The 24,223-nt window shown below is 32.4% G+C and overlaps 1 protein-coding gene across 1 annotated transcript in view; it reads left to right on the forward strand.

Annotated features, from left to right (window-relative positions):
- Positions 1–23,989, forward strand: part of LOC148308695 (uncharacterized) — a 52,009-nt gene extending 28,020 nt beyond the window's left edge. The window contains exons 7-8 of the mRNA XM_088261255.1: positions 17,435–17,632; positions 23,647–23,989. Coding sequence (XP_088117381.1) covers positions 17,435–17,632; positions 23,647–23,888 — 440 coding nt within the window. The 3' untranslated portion in view covers positions 23,889–23,989. The remainder of the gene's footprint in view (positions 1–17,434; positions 17,633–23,646) is intronic.
- The last annotated feature ends 234 nt before the right edge of the window (positions 23,990–24,223 follow it).

A 24,223-nucleotide genomic window follows, 5' to 3' on the forward strand; every position in this document is an offset into this window, starting at 1 on the left:
GAGGTATAAGGAGCTTTCTCAATGAGACCAAACGAAGGTAGAATTTGGTGATGTGAATGAATTCGAGACGAGATGATAAGATGAGAAACACGTCCACGTTGAACATAATGCAATTCGAGACGGCGAATTTTCAAATAAATATTTCAATGTCATTCAAAACTGATCTTGAAAAAAGTTCTTTTATATCAAAAAAAGCATTTCTTCAAAGGAAATTTTCAAATAAAAGAAATGATTTATTGAAATAAAAATACTAAGCCGATTTCGCCAATCTATTGAAATTAAATAATGTGAAAAATTTGAAAATCACATAAATTTTATTTGACATTTTATAACAATATTAATCTCGTATTATTTTATAACAATATTTTATAGAATAAAATATCAACTGAATAGTATTTTTCACATGAATTTCATGACCAGCAACCGTATTTCGTCGTAGCCGACATCATCAGACTAGTGTCAGTTACGATGAAACCCAGTTGCTGGTCAAATAGAATTCATGTGAAAAATACTTCATAGTTGTTTTTTTTTTACTTCAAGAAATTTCAGTACAAAACATAAATCTAATAAAATATTTGATTCAATGGATAAATCATATGTTGATTTTTTTTCCTCAATGCGTTTCTTTCGTCGATAAAAAATATCAGATACAAGTATCGCTGTATAAATTTTTCGTAAGTATCGATATATTTATGTCGTTATTCTTCTATTAAAACATAGATTTAGCTTCACATACAGTATTTGACAATGATGCGGAATGCATCAAAGCACGTGTCGCAATATTTTTTAAGAAAGAGTGGTATTAACGAAGTGAAATTAAAATCTATTTTTTTTTTTCAAAAATAAATAAATAATAAAACCCTTATACGCACTTGAATGGTGCATAGGGCATGTTATCTTGATCGTTTACACATGAAGGAAAGGTGATCAGCCCTCCGCTTCAGGTACCAGTCCAGGGTAATAAGGAATAAATATGACAGTGAAAAAATCACATATTTATTTTACCCCCCTTGGGAATCGAACCCGGGACCTCCAGAACGGTAGCCGAGCGTGCTGACCATTACACTACGGAGGTGGACTTTTTTTACAGATTTTTTTTTACCCTCATCCTAACTCAATGATGCACAGTGAACTGTATCAAATTTATGCAATTTTAAAATTAATTTTTAATTTTTAATTTTATGAAGGCTAAGGTAAGCAATAAGTACGATTTTAGGGTATTATTAATAAAATATTAGAGTAAAAAACATTCATAATGAAAATATAACTTTTTTTATATCACAATAATTAATTTGTAATAAAATCACGATATATTTATAATGATTTTAAAACACAGTTACATTTAAATTATAAAATGGAAAATCACAAAGTTAGTGCTTCAAATATAAATTATAAAAACCTTTATATTTATTTTGACCCCCTTACAAATTGAATCTAGGACCTCCAGCATGGTAACCCAACGCACTTATCACTTAACTATAAATACGGACATAATTAAGTTGATAGAATTATATAACTACGTGTACGTTGAAAAAAAAGTAAAAAAATATGAGAGAGAAATAAAAATATGAGTAAGAAAACCATAATATCAGCCACGAAAATAAATTAACACCTACAATCTAGCATTAAGGTTGATTGGATTTGTCTCATAATAAAACATATCACCGTGAAAGCCTAACGCGTGAGACAAATCCTGAAAGCTGTATGAAACATTTCAGAAAAAAAAACTAACTTACTAACATGTTATTTTTTGACATCTCATCAAAGATGAAGAAGAAAATGGAATTCTGGGCATTTACGGGGCTGACGACCGTCATAGGCTGGTTTAAGTGATAAGTGTAACATTCACCAATTCTACCCATTATTGAAAACCACACTACTTAAATTCTTGGAAGTTCTATATATATGAACCAATTTAGAAACCTTGTTCTTGAATCACTAGAACTTCACTAGAGACATCTATTGGTGAGATGAAAAGAAGCTTTTTATTGAGCAGAAACTCTTTTATTTGTATGTGAGGTCCGAATCCTGGATTATAATCACACACATAAGAAACGCCAGAAAATATCTTTTTCATTTGTTATTATTTAACATGATAATTTGTCCAGATAATTTATTTACAACATTTTGAGTGTGTCCAAATGCTTGTCAAAAAATAACATGAAAATAACTCCTGTAATTGGAGATAATCCAGATTTTATGAACAAGTATTTGGACAAACTAAAAATTTTGTAACTAACTAACCATCACGCAGCCTCTCTGCCGGAGTAGGCAGAGAGAATAGAAGACCACATCACTGTGACTTCGTAAACATTCCTCGCTTGCTCTCCTCATACATCTTCTTCAAACCCTTATCCGCACCCCAATGGTGCATAGGGCACAGCATCATACAATTGCAGTGTTCTCTTGATCGTTAACACATGAAGGAAATGTGATCAGCCCTCCGCTTCAGTTACCAGTCATGGGGAATATTGAATAAATATAAGGGTGATAAAATCACTTATATTTATTTGACCCACCCTATAAATCGAACACGGGACCTCCAGAACGGTAGCCAAGCATGCTGACCATTACACTACGGAGGCTCATACTTATTTCCACTTCTGACGTCACCGTTTTCATGTATTTTACATGCTTAATATTTATTTTCTCGATATCTAATTTTTGCATAAATGTTCTATTTAATTTAATTAATCGCTGGATAGATTAATAATAAATGCAGGAGTTCCAAAAATTTGAGTAGTTTGGTCGTCAATAATGGGTAGAATTGGTGAATCTTGCACATGTGTAAAGCGACCACTTAACCAGCCCACGACAGGTCATAAACCCATTAAATATTTAGATTTCCATAATCTTCTTCATCCTTGTTGGGATGTAAAAAAATCGTGTTTTATTACGAGTAATTATTTTTTAAAGGCTTTCATTTATTTAATTTCCCAACCAATGTTGCCAGTTTCGGTGTATTATTTTTTTCCCAATAAATGGTCTAAAGATCGGAATTTTATAAATGCTAATTACGTTACCATGATATTAAAAAATTCTCTTTGAAAGACCCCAAAAGGTCAAAAGTCCTTATTCTCCACGTCCAAAATATAATACGGTCGTTAAAAATGTTTGCTAACGATAAAGTCCTTCAAAGGATGTTTTTCATTTTACTTATACCTGATAACTAGCATTTGGAGGTTAAACAAAAAATTATTCTCTTTTATGTTCAAGTAATATTTTATTTTTAACATTAAAAAATTAATTCAAATTTACAATATTTTGAATGTGTCCAAATATTTTTTAACAAATTTTGGTTTTGTCCACTTTTATGTTATTTGTATAGATCTTTCAACATATATTTAAATGAAAATAGAAGTTGTAAGTATTTAAAGTTTGTACGATCTGTCATAGGCTGGTTTTAGTGATCATTTTACATACGTGAAACATTTTCCATTCCACCCATGATTCACAACTACACTACTCAAATTTCGAAGTCATATATATATATGTTATATGATCAATATTATAACGTTCCAAGATTGAGTTCAGAGTAACCATCTATGATTGGATTAAGAAAGCTTTTCATTGATCATTTATGTTCAATTTATATTGTTTTTCCTTCAATCAACCCTTTTTACATATTCTTGGTATTACTAGCATATCGCCATAAACTAAACTCAGCCATAGATAGTGCCGAGAACTCGTATATGAATGAAGGTGTCAAATTGAGTTACTGAAATAATAGTTAATTTTGTATTTCTTTAAATAGGAGTCCGTTATTCGTAATAAAATCGTGTTTTTAAGTGGTATTACATAAGGGAACTATGAATGATAAGGATTATTTATTGTTTTGGCATTCATTTTGTGGTAAGACATGGTTAAATTAAAAATAAAATACTAGTTTTTATTACTTTAGCATTATATTGTTACGACTAATTTCGGAAGCTACAGATGCTTACATATGTATATGTTTATATGCAAACCCGTTGATAATAACGATGAGTTCTGTAACTAGTCGTTACAATTATACTTAAGTGGTAAATAAAAGTTTTTTATTTTTAATTTAATGATAGGGAGAGTGTAAAAAATATATATTTATATTATTTAAATATAACTTTGTTTTAAAATCACTTTTAATATTTTATTATAACTTAATTATAATGTCTACTGGTTTCAAAGTCATCAGTCTTGATAAAGAAGCGGTAAGCTTCGATGTAAGTTATTATAAAATATTCATAGTGATTTTAAAACAAATTTACATTTTAATTATAAAATGGAAAATCACAATGTTAGTGCTTCAAATATAAATTATAAAAAAATATTTAAAACCAATCAGTTACATATTGATACATTTCAATAGGTCAATGAGTCGCGAATCGTGGGACGTTACAACGATCGAATTACGTAATATAACACACAAAACAAAATTTGGTTTCAATATAAGGGCAAAAGGTAGAATTTAAAACCGTTTGTACTTGAAACTCACAAGTGGTAGACTTCTGATATCCGGAATTCAATAAAAGTAAGGTATGGTCCCACCGTGAGGGTTGGTGGAGGTTTTTGTGGAAGGGGAGGAAGGGTGGATCTGGGGGTGGCGTTCAGGAAAGAGTAGACCCGGTATGATCATTCACCGGAAAGTTTATCCATTGGTACCAAACCGATTTTTCAATACCACTTTGTGTAATTATTTATAATAATTGCTTTTTCCTTTTAAACAGTCCGCCTCCGTCGGCTTTGGCTCAGGAGTGATGGGGGAACCGCAGTCACAGGGGAATATCGGTCACCGAACTTTCTCAATTTTTATAAGATGCTTTATATTTTATCCGAATTCATCTGAGAATAAAATGATAACATTTTAAAAATATTTTAAAATATTGACTCCAAATTCTGTTCGAGAATATATTTTTTAGGAATGTTAGATTGGCCCCATTTTTGAGATATTTCTTGTGTTCATTGATATATTTAGCACCAATGAATATATTTTTGAATAAAAAATGGATTCCAGCATAAAATTTGAAACAATATTTCCCGGCAACTTCGTTTATAAAATCATTTTTTGAATTGTTTGGAATTAAAAAACTTTTTTTATTAATTGATTTGGCAGTCACTTTGTGATAAAATCGATCCAAAATTTAGAATTAGCCTCACATACGGTGTTTGAAAATGATGCGGAATGCATTGAAATACGTGCCACAATAACTTTTAAGAAAAAATTAAGAAAGGTAATAATTAGAAATTATGTTCTTTTTAAACTTATTAAGTTTTGAACATACTCGTAGATGTCACCGATGATATTTTTCTTTGTAAATCTTAATTATACCTTTTAACGAACACAAAAGTAAATTGAGTTTCAATATTTTGGATGACTCCATAAATTACCTTTAAAAAATATAAATATCGATATTTTGGTGATATCTTTAAAAAGTTGAAGGTCTTTTGAAGAGTATTGTAGACTTTGTACTTTAGTCGACCTACATAATGTAGTGGTTAACATATTATGTTGGAGGTTCTGGGTTCGATTACCAAATGTTCCGCTGTATGAAGTGGTCACATAAACCAGTTAATTTATGTATTTACAGGTCGTATACCATGTAAATACCCAGCCTTCCATAATTTCCTCATATCGCTCACTCCTTTCAAGAACGTCATAAATAAAAATAAAAAATTTCAGGAGAACGTTTTTAAAGTATAAAAATATAATACAATGTATTAAAAATAAATATCAAGCCACTTATTGAACTTTTTAATGTGCATCATATCTTTTTGGGTAAAACCTGAAAGTTTTTTCTCAATTTAAAAAATATTTAGTGTATTTCAAAAAATAATTAATCAATACCTTTTCTTCAAAATGCAAAAACAACACATTCTGCCCTGTAAAGGGTAAATATAAAGTTAAAAATATGGCGCTTTTGCTGGGATATAGTACATTTTCTGCGCATTCCGAAAACATAAACAACTTAAAATTGACGATTTTTTATTTATGACGTTCTTGAAAGGAGTGAGCGATATATGTTGAGATGTCAAAATATAAAAATAACTCCCAATAACAGCAAAGAAACACAATTTTCAACAAGGATTTGGACACAATGTGTAATATTCATTATATATCCATGATTGACAACCACACAACTCGAATATCATTATTTTTTCATATTCTTTAACTGAAAACATCGTTCGTATTTTTCGAGTAAAACTTTGTATTGACATCATAAATAATTCACCTACTTTAAATATAAGCATTAATAAAAAGGTACTTTGATAAAAGTTGGAAGTATATTAAACGCTTCATAAATGTGCCCTTTACATATTTTTCGATCCGAATTCCGTTCAGCAATCGCTATCGAGCTCGCATTGAAATTTTCATTTTATCTTCAATACCTTTCTCGTTCACAAGTCAGCAGAGGCTAATATAATATAAGCAGGGTGTGTCAAAAGTCAGGTACCGTGAAATAATTCTTTGGAAGTCCCTATAAAATCCATAAAATTAATTTTTAATTAAGTATTACTTGGTAAATACCGTGTTTTTCTTAAAATTTATATTTTTACGTATTTCAATGCATTCCGCATCATTTTTAAACGCCGTGTGTTGGTAAATTAAATACAATTTAGAAGATATTACTACTTTGTGACTGCCTAACATATTTATTTAAATGGACAATTTTACAACATTTTGAGAGTGTCCAAATACTAGTTCACAAATCTGGATTTTCTCCAATTACAGGAGTTATTTTCATAATATTTTTTGACATCTCATCAAAGATGAAGTAGAATATGGAAGTCCGGGCATTTACGGAGCTGACAACCGTCATAAGCTGGTCTAAGTGATCACTTTACACACGTGTAACAATCACCAATTCTACTCATTATTGACAACCACAATACTCAAATTCTGGAAAGTTCTATATATACGAACCCATTTTGAAACGTTATTATTGAATTATTAGAACTGCACTAGAGGCATCTATTGGTCGTCAGCCCCGTAAATGCCCCAGACTTCCATATTCTCCTTTATCTTTGATGAGATGTCAAAAAATAATATAAATGGACAATAATACTTTCTAATTTTTGTTCATAAATCGTAACTTAGAACTTATCTATATTGATATCCCAAAATAAACGAAAAAGAATATTAAGGTGTGGGTATTTAAAAAGCCTTCGACCTGTTTAGGCTTGCATTAAAAATAATTTAATCTACCCACAAACACACATTTAAAATTTCGAAAGTCTTATTTTTGCTTACTTTGAAAGATCTTCTGTATGCTATGTACTTCTTAAACGACGTGTGTGATTGAAAATAGTTAGTCTTTTAACTAGCAAAAACTTCATAAAATGTATGTAAAATTCTTCCAGAAAAAAATTATTATTTGAATAGTGTGGTTGTCTATCAAAGGTAGAATGGTGAATATTTCATAGTATATAAAGTGATCAATTAAACGGGGCCAGTGACAGGTCATGAGTCCAGAAACAACCAGACATTCACATTCTTTTTCATTTTTGTTTTGATATTAACAAAAAAATCTTGATATAAATAAATATAAGTGGGGCAAATCCACAATACGTCAACAAAAGTTTAAAACACTCTTAAATACAAGATAACGTATAAAAAATATTTATAAAATATTTATACAATATTTTTAAAATTAATAACGGCGTCCTGGTTCCGACCCTAATGTATGGAAGTGAAACACGGAGTTGGCAAAAGAAGGATGAAAGTAGACTGAATGCAGTCGAATGCGATCTCTCAGAAGAATGTGCGACAAAACGATGTATGATAGATGTTCGAATAGTGGAATAAGGAAGGAATGCAAAACTGAGATAAGCACTATCGATAAAATTAAGAAAGGTGTGTTGAGATGGACATGTAGAACAAATGAGTGAGGAAAGAATGGTAAATCAAATTAATGAGGTGAATCATTTGGGAAAAGGAGCAAAGGAAGACCGAGAAAAACTTGGCACGATCAAGTTTGCCAAATACTTGAAAGTGGTCAGGTTAGGAGTCGAAACAAACGGCGGGTATGTATGAGGAGATGCATGGAGATGCATACATGACGTGGAAGAGGCGAAGAATGTTTTCCAGGACAGAGTGGTGTGGCGTTCTATTCTCTCTACCTACCCCTGCGGGGAAGCGGCGTGATGGTTAGTTAGTTTTTTTTTTTAAATTTATTTCAAGGCTTTCGAAATGCATGACTTTCGATTCACCTTGTGGTCGACTATCGAAGATCATGTCACCTCCCGTGAGTGAGGTCGAAATAGGGTATGTTATGGAGATATAAGGGATTTTCAGCCATACTTTATAATATAACCTACAGGACTCTTTCAGGGATAATTTCCTTATCAGTTCGGTCCAGTGAAGAACTTATATTGTCGTCCGTGGAGAGTAAAGGATAAAATATTATCGGAAAAAGAGGATTAAAAATACGTCATTAATAGGAGCTGAAAAATAATCCTAAAATATGAAAGATTAATGACAATATAAGCCTCAAAACCAAATATATCTAATTGATTACCTCTTTTCGTAAAAAAATTATCATCTCTGATGACCATCAAGTTAAATTCATTAGTGGTCAAAATTACATATTCTCATACTATGTTAAGATGTTAAAATATATCATCTCTGATGACCATCGAGTTAAATTCATTAGTGATCAAAATTACATATTCTCATACTATGTTAAGATGTTAAAAAAAAAACTCTGAAAAAAAAATAATAATAAATATGTGGAGATAATCCAGAGATGGTTTGGACATGTAGAACGAATGAGTGAGGAAAGAACGGTAAAACAAATTTATGAGGCGAATGTTATCGGGAAAAGAAGCAGAGGAAGACCGAGAAAAACATGGCACGATCAGGTATGCCAAATACTTGAAAGTGGTCAGATTAGGAGTCGTAACAATCGGCGGGTATGTATGAGGAGATGCATGAACGTGGAAGAGGCGAAGAATGTTTGCAAGGACAGAGTGGTGTGGCGCTCTATTCTCTCTGCCTACCCCTGCGGGGAAGCGGCGTGATGGTTAGTTAGTTTTTTTTAGTTAATCCAGATTTGTGAACAAGTTAGTATTTGGACCCACTCAAAATGTTGTGACTTTCCAGAAACAAGGATTAAGGGCTTAATATATATATTTTTTAAAACTAGTCAAATTATAAGCTTCATAAAAAGATGAAAAGAAGCCTTTTTATTTTTGTATGTGTGATTACAATCCAGGATTTGGACCTCACATACTAATAAAAGAGTTTTTGCTCCATAAAAAGCAATAACCACTTTTTTTTCATCTCACCAAAAGATGTCTTTTGTGAAATTCTAGTCATTCAAGAACAATGTTTCAAAATTGGTTCATATATATAGAACTTCAAACAATTTTAGTAGTGTGGTGGTCAATAATGGGTAGAATTGATGAATGTTTCACGTGTGTAAATTGATCACTTGAACCAGCCTATGAGGGTCGTCAGTCCCGTAAAAGTCTTCCATATTCTTCTTCATCTTTGTTGAGATGTCAAATAATAATATTTTTTTAAAACAATTCCAATTAAAAACTTTTACAGTATAATTCTAGTAAAAAAAATATATATTTTTTTTTTATTTAAAATAACTTGGTAAAATGAATAATACTGTCAGAAAATCAGTAATACGACGCGAATGTAATTATCAATATTAAGAAGATATTTTAGTTCAGGTTACTGTCAAAACAGGAGTGTATTTCCAAGACTGATTAATGAGTTACTCGTGACGTAATCATGAGATAATAATTCGTGCAATCGCGACCCATCAAAAGGGCCAAGTAAAAATAGCCCCATTAACAAAGCCACGTTCAAATAGCCCAATTACTTTATTGAAAATCAAATCACCTGAAGAATATAGAATCAACAATTTATTCGATTATCCGATATTTTTTCCGCCCCCGTAGTGTACCGGTCAGCACGCTCGGCTATCGTTCTGGAGGTCCCGAGTTCGATTCCTAGGCGGGGTCAAATAAATAAAAGTGATTTTTTCACTCTAATATTTATTCCATATTACCCTAAACTAGAACCTGAAGCGAAGGGCTGATCACCTTTCCGATACGATTACGATAACTCTGCGTTTGTATAATGCAGTGCCCTGTGCACCATTGGGGTACGGATAAGCGTTTGAATGAATTCGATAGATCTGCGAAGTCAAATACTTGCTTTATTACGATGTTACCTTAATTTTAGTCTGTATTACCATTTTTTTGTACAGTAGTAGAATAAATTATGAATATTTTTTTTACAAATTAAAAGTATAAATAAAAAATATTTTTTAAATTGTTAAAATATTTAGTAAACAATATTTGAATTTAAACTTTAAAGCAATTGTGTCATTTTTTAACAGACTCTGGATAACTTCACTAGACTTTTTTTTCGCCTTTCAGAGGATGTATATCAATATTATAGGTGTCTCTGAAGTCTGAGCATCCCAGGGCTCACCTGGCGTTTGGCTGGCTTAAGCGATCACTTTATAAACTTTATAAAATTAAAAAACTTTGTTTTAGCCATTTTTTTATTATCAGTACATTTTAACCTACCGATTTCGACAAGAACCTTGTCATCATCAGGGTTTATTGAATTCTAAAACATTAAAACACTCAAAATTAATTACATTCCCTTACCAACAACGTCCACACACTCCGTAAAAAATCCTAAATGATTTTTTTATTGTGCTTTGCTTAGCAACTCTAAATAACATTCAAGAAGTGATCAATTTATAAACTATTATAACTGAGGGCATATATGACTAGATGTATGGATGTGAAGTATGTCCGGACAAAAGAGTGTGGCGTTCCATCCTCTCTGCCTACCCCTGTGGCGATGGTAGTAGTTGTAGTATATACTCGTATATGTTTGTGCTATTTTGACGGAGATGTTCTTTATGGGCTATTTTTGGTGGCAGCCCTGAAAGTCGTCAAAGTCATTAGCTTCACGGCGCAGCTCTGGGCTCGAATATACTTAACGGGGCCTTAAGCCTACGCCCAATTTTAACGGGTAAAGTTTCACCGCGACAGATAACGCCCAAAAGTCTAAACACAGTTAAATATGGTTATCCTTATTCCAGCTCGCTTACGCACTGCGCGGTCAACAAAAAATATTTAAGACGGGCTCATAAAATATCTAACTTCGGCTTATGCTCGGCTAACGATAAACCAACTTTGTAATCGTCAATTTGACTTTCTCGACTCACACTTTGCAGGGATTTTCTTAACGATGTGTGCTTATAATGTAAAATATACCTTGAAATCTTTACTTTTTCAGCATTTCTTCTCCATGTTATAATGGATAAATTTAATAGATTTATATTATCCACTGACACTTCGTGATGGAATTGCATTTTTAATATATTATTAGATTAAAACCAATATTTTTAGCTTTTCCACTTTATTTTTATTTGACCAGCGACCGGGTTTCGTCGTTACCGACATACCAGTCTGATGATGTCGGTAACGACGAAACCCGGTCGCTGGTCAAATAAAAATAAAGTGGAAAAGCTAAAAATATTGGTTTTAATCTAATAATATATGGATAAATTTAAATGTGTTTCACTCTCTCTCGCTGCTCGCTGATATTGTGTGAAGAAGACGTGTATTTACCAGTGCTTAATATTTGTTATTTTATTATTATTTTATATTTAAGACTTTTCGTTTCTCTATTAGTGTATTCATTAGTATATTTTTATATTACATACTGTATATATGTATGTATTATGTTAAAGGCATTAACCGTTCAATAAATAAATAAATAAAGACCGAGCAGAGATTTTATTAGCACGACCGCCATGGATTTTCAGACGTCTTTCTTAAATATATATTGCATATTAAAAGCATTGCTAAATTTGTGGTATGGTAATACAACACTCTCCTTATCATTCATCGTTCACTTTGTGTAATACCACTTTAAAGTGGTATTTCACAAAGTGAATGATGAAACTAAAATATTGTTTCTAACGATTTATATTTCTGGTGCTTTTTTCCAATCGGTTTTCACAAGCAGCTTGTCATATTTGGGAAAAGTCATCTATGTAATAAAAGTACAGTACATATTCATGAAAACTTAGTACATATCCATCCCTGAAGATGACAAGGTGCTTGTCGAAACTCGTAGGAAATAAGTATCAAATATGAAAGCGGGTATAAACAAAGTAGGAGTTTTATTTTATAAATAAGTAAATTAGGAAAGGTATGTTGAGATGGTTTGGATATGTGAATCAAATAAATGAAGTTAGAATAATAAGACAAAATTTAAACGAATATGGTCGGTAATAAAAGCAGAAGACGACCGAGGAAAACTTGGCATGATCGAGTATTTTAAATAACTAGGCACTAGAAGACTGCGTGCAAAGATACATAAGTGTGGCGTTCTATTCTGTATGCCTACCCCTACGGCGTATCGTGGTTAGTTATTGGTTAGCTACACTATGCAGTCATCTCGTAAACTTTCCTCTTAAATTTCAATTATGTGCTTTTTCAAAATAATGTACTCATATCGTTAGTAATTGACAGTCATTAATATCATACATTATAATAAACGTGATGGTAGCTGACTCGTTATTAGTGATTGAAGGTTTGACGGAAAGCCCTCGGGATAAAGACGGTGTTCAATTTCATAGAACTTTCGGCCAACATTTCCTGAACTCAATTTATCCCCCAAATTAACATAGTTCGTAGGCATTAAATTAGATTTGTCATGTTGGAGTTCAATTTGCCTACAAACTCTTGTTTGCCCGATGATATTTGACTCTAATTGATTTGGAATCTCTAATTAAACCGTAAAAGTTAGGGATAATTTAAAGTCAACTGTCCGGTTTTGCAAAAATTAAAGCTTGTACCCATTTCCACACATTTCCGAATTGTAAATTGGTGTGCATGTGTTTGTAAATTAAGAATATGTTTAAATGTCATTTATTTATTTTATTTGTTTTGGGAATTATAATACAATGATAAAAGTCCTTCTTATGTATTGTTTTTCCATATATATTTATATATATTTATAATATATATATATATATATATATATATATATATATATATATATATATATATATATATATATATATATATATATATATATATATATATATATATATATATATATATATATATATATATGTATACACACACACACACTGTTGTCTTTATTCTTCTATTTATAAATAACATGAAACGCCCATATCGAATCCCTTTTTCAAAGAAAACTAGGATGTATTTCAATCTTTCTAATACAGCCCCAATAAATCGTTATTTACCCTCAAGCTACCAACTTGCTAATGTAAGTAGGGACTCACTCAATTAGTCAGCCTTGTACGGTAATGAATAACTTCATTGATTCATCCATTTGAACTTCATTTACCACAGGGACAACTTGACTCGCACTAAAGAGAAATAAATGCTAGATCAGGGGTTCCCAATCTTTTTCAGACCGCGGTGCACTTACAAGCTTAGAATTTTGTCACAGCGCCCTACATTAGTAAGCTTTTTGGAATAGACATTGTGACTATATATAAATAGGGTCATAAGCACACATTGTTTTACTAACATTAAATGATAGAAAGCACTTGAAAGCAAATGAAAGAACCTCTATGTATTATAGTCGGAAATAGGTACCTACAATAATAGTAGTTGGGTAGATGGGCAAAAAAATTAAAACATATACAAAATGAAATTGAGTTTTATTATATGTATTTGTAGTAATTCAGAATCAAGACAGAGAACAACAAAAAATAAAGTATTTGTGGTTTCGGATAATGATAGAAGATCGACTTACGGTGCCCCTCTTTACTTTCTACGGCAGAACAACAGAAATATTTCTCTTTTTAAAAAAACTCTTCCGGGAGTGAGTTTTTGCGGAAAAACTGTACCTGAGGAATGAGTTTTTTTGGTATTATTTTTTTTTACTTTTTGTATTTCATATCATAGTCGATGCTAAAACTGACAGTATACACTGGAGTCCTGATACCAACCTTTGTGTATAAAAAGGAAGCATGGAGTTGTAGAAATAAGAATGAAAGTAGAAACGATACATCAGACGAATGTGTTCAAATGGTGAAATACGAGAAGAATTCCAAACTGAGATAAGCATTTTCAATGGCGTTTGCTTTAGTTTGATTTTTGAGTAGTGATCATGTCTTTAAGAGCAGTGACCGTCGATGGTTGCTTCTCGTCGGAAGGGACAAGGTAGAGATTGAATTAATTAAAGTCCAGGTGTAATTATTTTATTGTAAAACCTTTATAATGTAAATTGTTATTGTATCTATTGTATGTAATGTAATATAACCTAATAATTAAAAAAATGTATGAACATGTAAGTATTTCGGCTGAACACAGGCCATGCCTAAAAATCCATAATACATATAGTAAAAAAATGTATGTATCTATGAAATAAATAAACAATTTAAAAATTAAAAATAAATTTGTAGAATGCCATTTAAATTCATGTATTGATTAAATATTAAAATCAAACACTTATTTTTAAGATTCTACTCTGTAGTATTTTATTATTAAAAACACATAAAAATATAATTTGTATCAATTGTTTCGCCTTATTACGGCATGACAATAGTTTTAAAATGCCATAAAAGGGATAACAATTGTCATTAATTTTATAATTGTATTTTTAATAATAAAATACAATTTAAATACTGTTTAAATCACTGTTTGATTTTAATTTATACATTCAACAAAAATAAAATTCTCAATCTTAAAAAAATTAAACGTTGATTATTTTTGAAGAACCTTTTAATAAGATAAATTATCAAATCAACAAACCTGCCCAAAAAACCGCAACCCTTTTATTTTTAATCGGAAAATGTTTTATGTGCGTTCATTAATTTTTTAAAACATTTACACCACGCGCGAGGGCTGTTCCAATCCCAAACCACATTAAACCTTCATTTTCTCCTCCCTTAGCTACCCGGGGTAGGTTTACGGATATTTACTGTCAAACCTGATTGGATTAACTTGAATCTACGTCACATTTCTGATAAATGCTCAATTAAATATTTATAACGCCAGTACCTACTTTACTCAATTTCCGCCCGTCAAACGTATCCAAAATTTATCGTCAAATTTCCTTATTTCTACAAAATTTTATTGATACACGTATACGACAGTGGGTATTTTGTGATATTGATATATGTATTTCAATTTTGAAGAGATGTCTTTAATTTTTATATCTTGGTTTGCGAGATGAGAGATAATATGAAAAGGTAGAATATTTAATTGTAGCATCTAAAATTATTCGTCAAATTTCCGTATCTCAAATTTTTTTTTGTTGTTAAATGTATACAAATCTAGGTATATTGATATGTCGATTCACATATTTTTGACATATCAATATAGATGAAGAAGAATTTGGAATTCTGGGCATTTACAAGGCTTACGACCGTCATAGGTTTGGTTAAGTGATACACATGCGTAACATTAATCAATTCTACCCTTGATTGCCAACCACACTACTCAATTTTTGAAAAATGTTGTTATATGGATAAAACTCGCAACACAGTTTGTGCGAGTTTACAATAGCCATCTATGGTGGGATAAAAAAAGCTTTTATTAAACAGAGACTCTTCCGAATCCTGTATTATATTCATATACTTGAGAAACGCTTGAAATCATGATTTTCAACTCATATTTGCTTACAATTTGACCAATTAATTTATTTACAACATTTTGAGTGTGTCCAAATACTTGTTAACAAATCTGGATTATCTCTAATAAGGAGATAGATTCGGTAAAAATAAATCCTTATTGGAGATATTCAATCAGATTAGTGAACAAGTATTTGTACACACTTAAAATGTTGTACGTAAAATTGTTCCACTGTCCTATGGCTGTCATGGAATTTTTCACATAAAATTATGAAACTAATCGCCACATTTATATGTTATTTTTTGTTAGTTTTTAAATGTGTCTAACAGAAACTTTTGTTTGTTTCCATCTCGTTGAAACGCTTAATATATTATGTTTCGTAATCCACAACCTGACAGGCATTATTTAAAATGACAACATTATAATGCGTTCTAATAAGCATATCTATTGTGAGGGCCTCGTTATCAAGAACAAACAGTGAAAGGTTCCATTGTTGCTGTTGTATTATTCCCAGAATGGCGGTTTATTAATCGCGGCAATTAAATTTTGAGAATCAAAAATTAATTACGAAGGGATGCTGTAACCGTCAACTGATGATCTCCTGGGGCTTAGCCTAACGGAAACCATAATTATCTGTCAATTTCAGGGACCTTTCTTATTTGCCCTTGATATTTTGTATGTGTCCGTATCTTGTTAACAAACCTTGGCTTGTCTCCATTTTGGAATTATTTACATCAATTTTTTGTTGATATTTCAATAAAGAAAAACAGACATCTGGGCATTAATACGGCCTACGACTTGTCACAAACTGGTTCAACCGTTGACCACAGCACTTGTTTCAATGTACCTTAATATGGAACAGCCGTAAAATGTACGACGATAAGAAAAACTTTAATTTTACCGGAAACGTTTACATAAAAAAATTGTGCAACACTTCTTTTGAGAATTTTATATAAAAACTAACATAGTGTCGTGGTAAATAATAAAGAAACTCGCTACTTATTACCATATTCTTTACATGTGTTGCTCAGTGATCCACACAGATTGGATATAGCTCTTAAATATTACGAGTGCTTCGTAATCTAGGGTTAAGTTATCTTTTTATACAAGTGTAAATATGAAATAATTCGGAATGCATCATTATTAATATATTTTTCAAGGTTTCAGCTAATTTTAAACAAAATTTACTGAACTCAATCATAGATTACGCTGAGAAATAGCATGAAAAACAAAGTGTCAATTTAAGCATAATATACACGTTTATAAAGTAATTACTTAAGCCAGCCTAAAATATGTTGTAATCCCTATAAAAACCCAAACATCCATATCATTTTTCATCTTTGAGGTATCAATAAACATTTATCTTACATATTCTCACTATCCTATAGGGAAACATATAAAAAAATATAAAACCCTTATCCGCACCCCAATGGTGCATAGGGCACTGCTTCATATAAACGCAGTGTTATCTTGATCGTTTACAAATGAAGGAAAGGTGATCAGCCCTCCGCTTCAGGTACCAGTCCAGGGTAATATTGAATAAATATTACAGTGAAAAAAATCACTTATATTTATTTGACCCCCCCCCCCCCCTGGGAATCAAACCCGGGACCTCCAGAACGTAGCCGAGCGTGCTGACCATTACACTACGGAGGCGGACAAAACAATAGGGAAACAAGCATGTTAAACAGAAGATTAGAGGGTTTTTGTTTTAATTCAATACAAGGCGATCAATCTGCGCTGAAAATCTCCAGATCGAGAATTGAATTTTAACGCAACAAAGGCTTTTCAGTTTTGATTCTGGAGCAATTGAAGTAGTTTGCAAAACTTAAAACATTTTATCCATTCTTTGTTTCAGCTGCGACCCCACAGGAACTAGCAGTCCGGGAGATGCGGAGATGCCACGGGAGCAGCGTCGGGGAGGGCGTCGCGACGGGCAAGAACCTGGTGGCACTCCTCAAGAGACAAGTTCCCCTGGCTGGTCAGCTGCACCGGGAGCTGGAGTGGGGACAAGGATGGGGATGGGTCACTCTTCCGAATGGCGTGTGGAGTGGGAGTAAGTCAATCATTGTTTTGTAGCTCTCGTGATGAAAATATAGAAAATTCTGTGATTTTTGTGTACAGTGACAATTTGTGATGAGGCTTCTGCTTTTGCTATTTAAAAAGGAGATTACGGTATGGATGGATCTATTAAAACAGTGTGTTAAATAGAAGTAGTTCAGCATTTATTTGTTTTAGTGAAAATATGATTAGCTCGAGATCCAACCCCTGTGGAACACCTCAAGTGCTATTTTTCATAGAGATATGGTATTTTTACATTTTTTTAAATGCCTAAGTGAATGATAACATTGTTTTATCGACATGTCGGAACAAATGCCATTTGTTATCATTTTCTGCTGTAGTTTCAATCTTGAGGATTGGTTAGCAAATAAAGTAATGTCTTACTTCACTCCTCTAGGTCTTCAGCGATCCTTTTTACCCCAGTATAGGAGGTACGGCTATATTTAATACTCCCGACAAGGATTGGTAATCAATCTTTTTATTATTTCCTCCAATATACTAAATAGGGGATCTTTACACTTCGATAAAGTGTTTAACAGGTACCGGTTTCTTTTATCCTCCCAAAAAACTAATCATTTAAAATGTGTTCTCTCTAGAAAATTCATTGCATTCGTATTATTTATTCTTATTATTTTTCTCTTCTTTATCAGCCGTCTCTTTACTTCTGGTTGTAGGCGTTTTCTAATCTTAAAGGCTTCCAATCTACTTCGATTTCTTTCACCTATTAACCACATCTCGCAGCCATAAATCAAAACACTCCACTCATATGTCTGGATTAATTGCTTGCGGAACTTTAACTTTAACCGTGTTGTTGGTTTAGAAGAAACAAACATCCACTCAATGATTTATAAACTTTGTACATAATAAATACAACTCTCATCTAAAAAAAAATATTATTGGACTTGTTGTTGATTTTAGTCTGTTAATTTTAGTGTCGAATCCTATCTTTGCCAGGACTATGACAAACAGCATGCAAACAATACTACACGTCACTACCATAGCACTATTCACACACAAGATATTAATCACAGGCATTTTTGGTCGACCCGAGGACTAACATGTACACCTTTCCTCCTGTTGGTTTTCGTGTTAAACCAAAAACGCGTGTCAATAATATTTCGTGTAGCTGCAAGTGTGTCAATAATGCTATAATAGTGACGTGTAGTATCGTTTCCATACTGATCGTCCTTCCATGCAGTGATCGTCCTGACAAAGAAACAGATACGTCTTGAAACCAGAATAATAAATTCACGGTAAGCGGTTATTGGAAAAAAAAAGTTAAAATAACCACCCACAAAGTAAATGCTGTAATTAAAAAAATATAACTAATATGAACCTTTCTTTTCGCTAGGTTATTCATGCTTTAACCAAAAATTCGGCCATTATTCGTGTTTCAGTACGTACTTAAGCATTGCGTCATTAATAAATACTTTGATGTCTTTTATTTGTAACATATCTCTTATTTCCAAGCTTATGGCCATAAAATGTATCCTGGTAAGGAACGATTAATTAATATCCCCATTTTAGGGCGTTAAACCGGATGTTAATAAAATTAATATGATACATAAAATATGAAATGCCTTTGGAGCGTATTCCATCAGTTTTTCAAACACACATCTTAAAATCCAAATAAAGAAAAATGTAGATATTCTTAGATCTTTATTCACCGATTGCTTTGAAATTTTGGCGCAACGTTGCATTCGAATACAGGCGTGTATTTATATACCTGCAACACTTGTTTTTTTTTTAAATTTAATTTAATTGTTTCTTGGTATATACCAATATTTTTTTCTATTGTGCCGTGTGCAAAGTGATCACTTAAACCAACCTATGACGGTCGTAAGCTCCGTTAATGCCCAGACTTCCATATTCTTGTTCATCTATGTTGAGATGTCAAAAAATAATATTAAAAATAACTCCTATGATTGGAGATAATCCGAATTTGTAAACAAGTATTTGGACACACTCAAAATGTTGTAACTTGACTTTTAGTTAATGAAATCTAATCAATTTTATCAAAATTGCATAATTACAAAACAAACTAACATTTAAGGCGTGTATATTAAAAATGTAAGCAAAAAGACTCTTGTTAAAGATGTAGAAGAATCGAAATACCCCCTCAGACATCGCTCACTCCTTCCAAGAACGTCATAAATCAAAAATCGTCAATTTTCAGTTGTGCATGTTTTTGGAATGCCCAGAAAATGTACTATATCCCAGAAAAAGAGGAATATTTTAAACTTAATATTTACCCGCTACAGGGCAGAAAATGTTGTTTTTGCATTTTGAAGAAAAGGTATTGTTTAATTATTTTTTTAAATATATTTAATATTTTTCAAATGAAGAAAAAACATCAGGTCTTACCTAAAAAGATGTGTTGCACAGTAAAAAATTCAATAAGTGGCTTGATATTTGTTTTTAATACATTGTATTTTTAAACTTTAAAAGCATTCTCCTGAAAAATCAAGTTTTTTGATTTATGACATTCTTGAAAGGGGTGATCGATATATGAAACAGATCAACATCCGGCGTCATATTGTTCAGCATAGTATATTTCTTATTCTTCTTCATCTTTGTTGAGATGACAAAATGTAAAAATAGCCTCTTAATCGAGGATCCCAGTTTTGTGAACAAGCATCTGGACACACCCAATATTACCGCCTACTGTTTGTTTTTCTTGGAAAACTTAAGTATATTTTCAGCATAATAATGTATGGGGTCTTTTCTCATAGTCTTTTTTCATTAGCCATTTATGAGGCTCCAGAGAAAGAGATCCGATTTCAGAAACCTAAAACGAGAATGGAAATAAATGAATTGTCATTTATCTTGATTTATTTTTTGGTAGACTTCGCACAGTTTATCTCCTCCGGGCCCATATTTCTGACCGCATTGTCGAGACCTTTCACGAGATTTAAATCACCATTTCATTGGTAGAAAGTTACCCAATTTTCTAACAATAATTAATTGCCGCAATTTTATATGTTGAGATTGTTTTTTAAATTGTTGGGTCATATCGCTCACTCCTTTCGAGAACGTCATAAATAAAAAAAACGTCAATTTTCAGTTGTACATGTTTTCGGAATGCCCAGAAAATGTACTAAATCCCAGCAAAAGAGGCATATTTTTTACTAAATATTTACCCGCTACAGGGCAGAAAATGTTGTTTTTGCGTATTGAAGAAAATGTATTGTTTAATATTTTTTTTAAATAAAGTAAATATTTTTCAAATGGAGAAAAAACCTTCAGGTTTTACCTAAAAAGATCTGTTGCACAGTAAAAAGTTCAAAAAGCGGCTTGATATTTATTTTTAATATATTGTGTTATATTTTTAAACATAAAAAAACGTTCTCCTGAAAAATCAAGTTTTTTGATTTATTGACGTTCTTAAAAGGAGTGAGCGATATATCCAAAACCAAACAAGGTTTATTGGATTGAATTCTATATTTATTTATGTATATGTTAATACGTGACGCGTTCCGTCTTATTAAGACATTATCTAACACTCACAGAGTGTTTGATAATGTCTAACACTCACAGAGTAATAAATTAAACCCTGAAGAGGGCAACAGGTCGTTGCCGAAACTAGTTGGTTAATAAAAATGTGAGTGGATCAGAACACAAAGTATTTTTATTTCTCGAAATAATATATCAATATGATCTACAAAGTTAATGCTTTCAATATTCAAAACTCACAGAGTGTTTGATAATGCCTTAATAACACAAAACGCGTCACGTATTAACATATACATAAATAAATATAGAATTCAATCCAATAAACCTCGTTTAATTTTGGATATATTACCCAACAATTCAATATGGAATTCTACCAACTGTCTGCAGTTACAATAAATATGTTTTTAAAATGTGGAAATAGGAACAGTGAAAAACATTGTTTAATCAATTAATACAAATACTTGAAAGTGTTCAGGTCAGGAGTAAGAATAATCGGCGGGTATGTATGACGAGATGCATGAATATGGAAGAGGCGAAGATTGTTTTCAAAGGCTGATTAGTATGGCGTTCTATTATTTTTGCTTACCGCTGCGGAAAAACGGCTTGATTGTGATTTAGTATGATAGTTTAAGATCCATTTCTAAATATGAATCAATACCAAAATGTATGAAGAAATGCAAAAAATTAAAAAATCAGAGGTGTATTTTTTTATCAAATTTATGAATTCTTCATGCATCAAAGGTTTTGTAAAAATTACGATTCATGATTATGGGTACAATGTAACATTAAAACGAATGAAAAAATGATACTTATGGTGTAAAGTAACACTAAATAAGGGTGACTACACGTTGGAGCCTAGCTGGTTGCATACTAGCTGCTTGCCTGGTTGGTAGCCTAGCACAAATTGCGTACTTCGTTCATAGTATATCTGTTTCAAACTAATAGTTTTTGCATCGTATGTTGTAGAAAAAATCTAAGGAAATTTTCTAAATGGAAAATAACTATATATTGCTTAGTAATAGAACTATAAAGTATAAGGAATAATGTTCCAAATTAACGCCAGATAATGCCTCTTGGACAATGTGTAAAAAAATTCCATTTGTCCATAATGTGGTCCATAATGTGTGCACGCACAAGGTATCAATAGTGGTCCATAATGTGTGCATGCACAAGGTATCAATAGTGGTCCATAATTTAAGCGCGCACAAACAGTTAAAAGTGAACCATATTATATCGTAAGTGGTCCATAATGTGTGCACGCGCAAGGTATCAATAATGGTCCATAATGTTTGCACGCACAAGGTGTCAATAGTGGTTCATAATATGTGCACGCACACGTACTTTGCGCATGTGAAATCTCTAAGTGACTATCATCTCTGCATCCTGCCAAGCTATCAGCGCTACTTGATAGATGGCCAGTAGCTACCGACCAGCCAGCATGCGACCAACTGGACTCCATCTTGTCTATGCCCCTAGAGCACGTGTAAAGCCTGGCGTTTGTCAACAGATAGAACCCCGCCTGAGAGACAGGTCCCATTCGCAGGACAGCTTCACAGAGAACTGGAGTGGGGTCAGGGCTGGGGGTGGGTGACGCACCCCAACGGCGTGTGGAGTGGGAGTGAGTTCAAAATTTAAAATTTCAAAATTAAACTTGAGACAAAATCTGTCTGTTCGACTTATTGGCCCAACGGTTTTGATGCGATTGACATCGGATGCACTATCGGCGAACGCCGACAGTGAGTCCGGTGGCTTATGATTCGATCACTCCAACGCCGTTACATTCAAACCCTGGCACCTTTTGCGACGACTTTTCACCGAAGACTTTTCATAGATTTTCATTCATTGATTCGGCAGTCACTGTGTGGTAATATTTAACCATGTTTAATTTATGTTTTACTTAGCAAATACCACTTATTCTTAAAATACACTTGTTTCGATAGATTCTACGTAATTTTTAAACACCGTATGCGAAATCTTAATTTTAGAGTTGTGTAGTTGGGACATTGACAGATGAAGAGGAAGTAGTCCTAAGGACACAACTCAAAAACTATACCAACATAGTTTCACATACGGCGTTTGAAAAGAATACAGAATGCATCGAAACACGTGTCATGATCTTAAGAAACAGTGGTAGTTACCAAGAAAAACCTAAATTAAATCCTTTATAAGAATAATGCCGCTTTGAAGATTGACAAACCTTTTTTTATAATCATTTGACATCGAATAACAATATTTTAGTTTGGACGTTCTTTATCTCTTCAATATCCTTACAAATAGAATTTGAATTAGCTGACAAATCCTTGACAATGCCAAAACATATTTACATATATACATCACATCTTTATTTTATAACAATTTCGAAAATCGTTTCTAAAATACAAAAAAAAAATACTTGAGATGTGATGTGGACAACGGGCATACTTCGAAAATATCGGGACATTAAATGTGCACTTAATTCTGTTATTTTTTCCCAATTTTTAAGTATGGTATAGTTTAGTATGTTCATACAAAAGCGCGGTCTGTCGCGTGAATTACTTTAGTGCTTCTCTTCAACAGGGCTGACCTGGTCTCAGGAGGGTGATGACTTCGCTCTGCACGCGACCCCGTTGGTCCACCACAGCAACGCTGTAGCTGCGGCAGGTGCCTGCGCTGGTCCCGACGGCGCAGCGCTGTACGAGGGCGCCTATGAGCGCTCCTACGCCGACTACGGAGGAGTCAACATCAGCGACTACGACGATGCGGGGGGTGCAGCTGAGGACATGGACTTCAACGTCGACTGTGGAGACTTCATGATGTAAAAATTCAGACACCTCAATCGTACGAGTAAAATTCAATTAAATAAACCAGACCAGCGCTGGTGATTTTCAGTATTTTACGTAAGTAACGAACTTTCATACGATTATAAACTGATATCGCGATCTTTCACAATCATTACAAACTTTTTTTAGTCGTACGTAAATAATGAACTTTTAAAATATATTAAATAAATCGTAAAACGAGTATCAAAGGCGTAAATCAAGTCGTAAAGCTTCAAAAAAACATAGTAAATTTTTTAATTTGTAAATTAAAACAAAAAACTGTTATTTTAAGAAAAATCTTTTTTTAATTTGCATTATTGATCTCAGGGTTTTAA

Source organism: Brachycentrus maculatus, unplaced genomic scaffold (genome assembly GCF_059751285.1).
Source record: "Brachycentrus maculatus isolate JH-2025_06_01 unplaced genomic scaffold, ASM5975128v1 h1tg000152l, whole genome shotgun sequence".
In the NCBI taxonomy this organism is placed as follows: domain Eukaryota; kingdom Metazoa; phylum Arthropoda; class Insecta; order Trichoptera; family Brachycentridae; genus Brachycentrus; species Brachycentrus maculatus.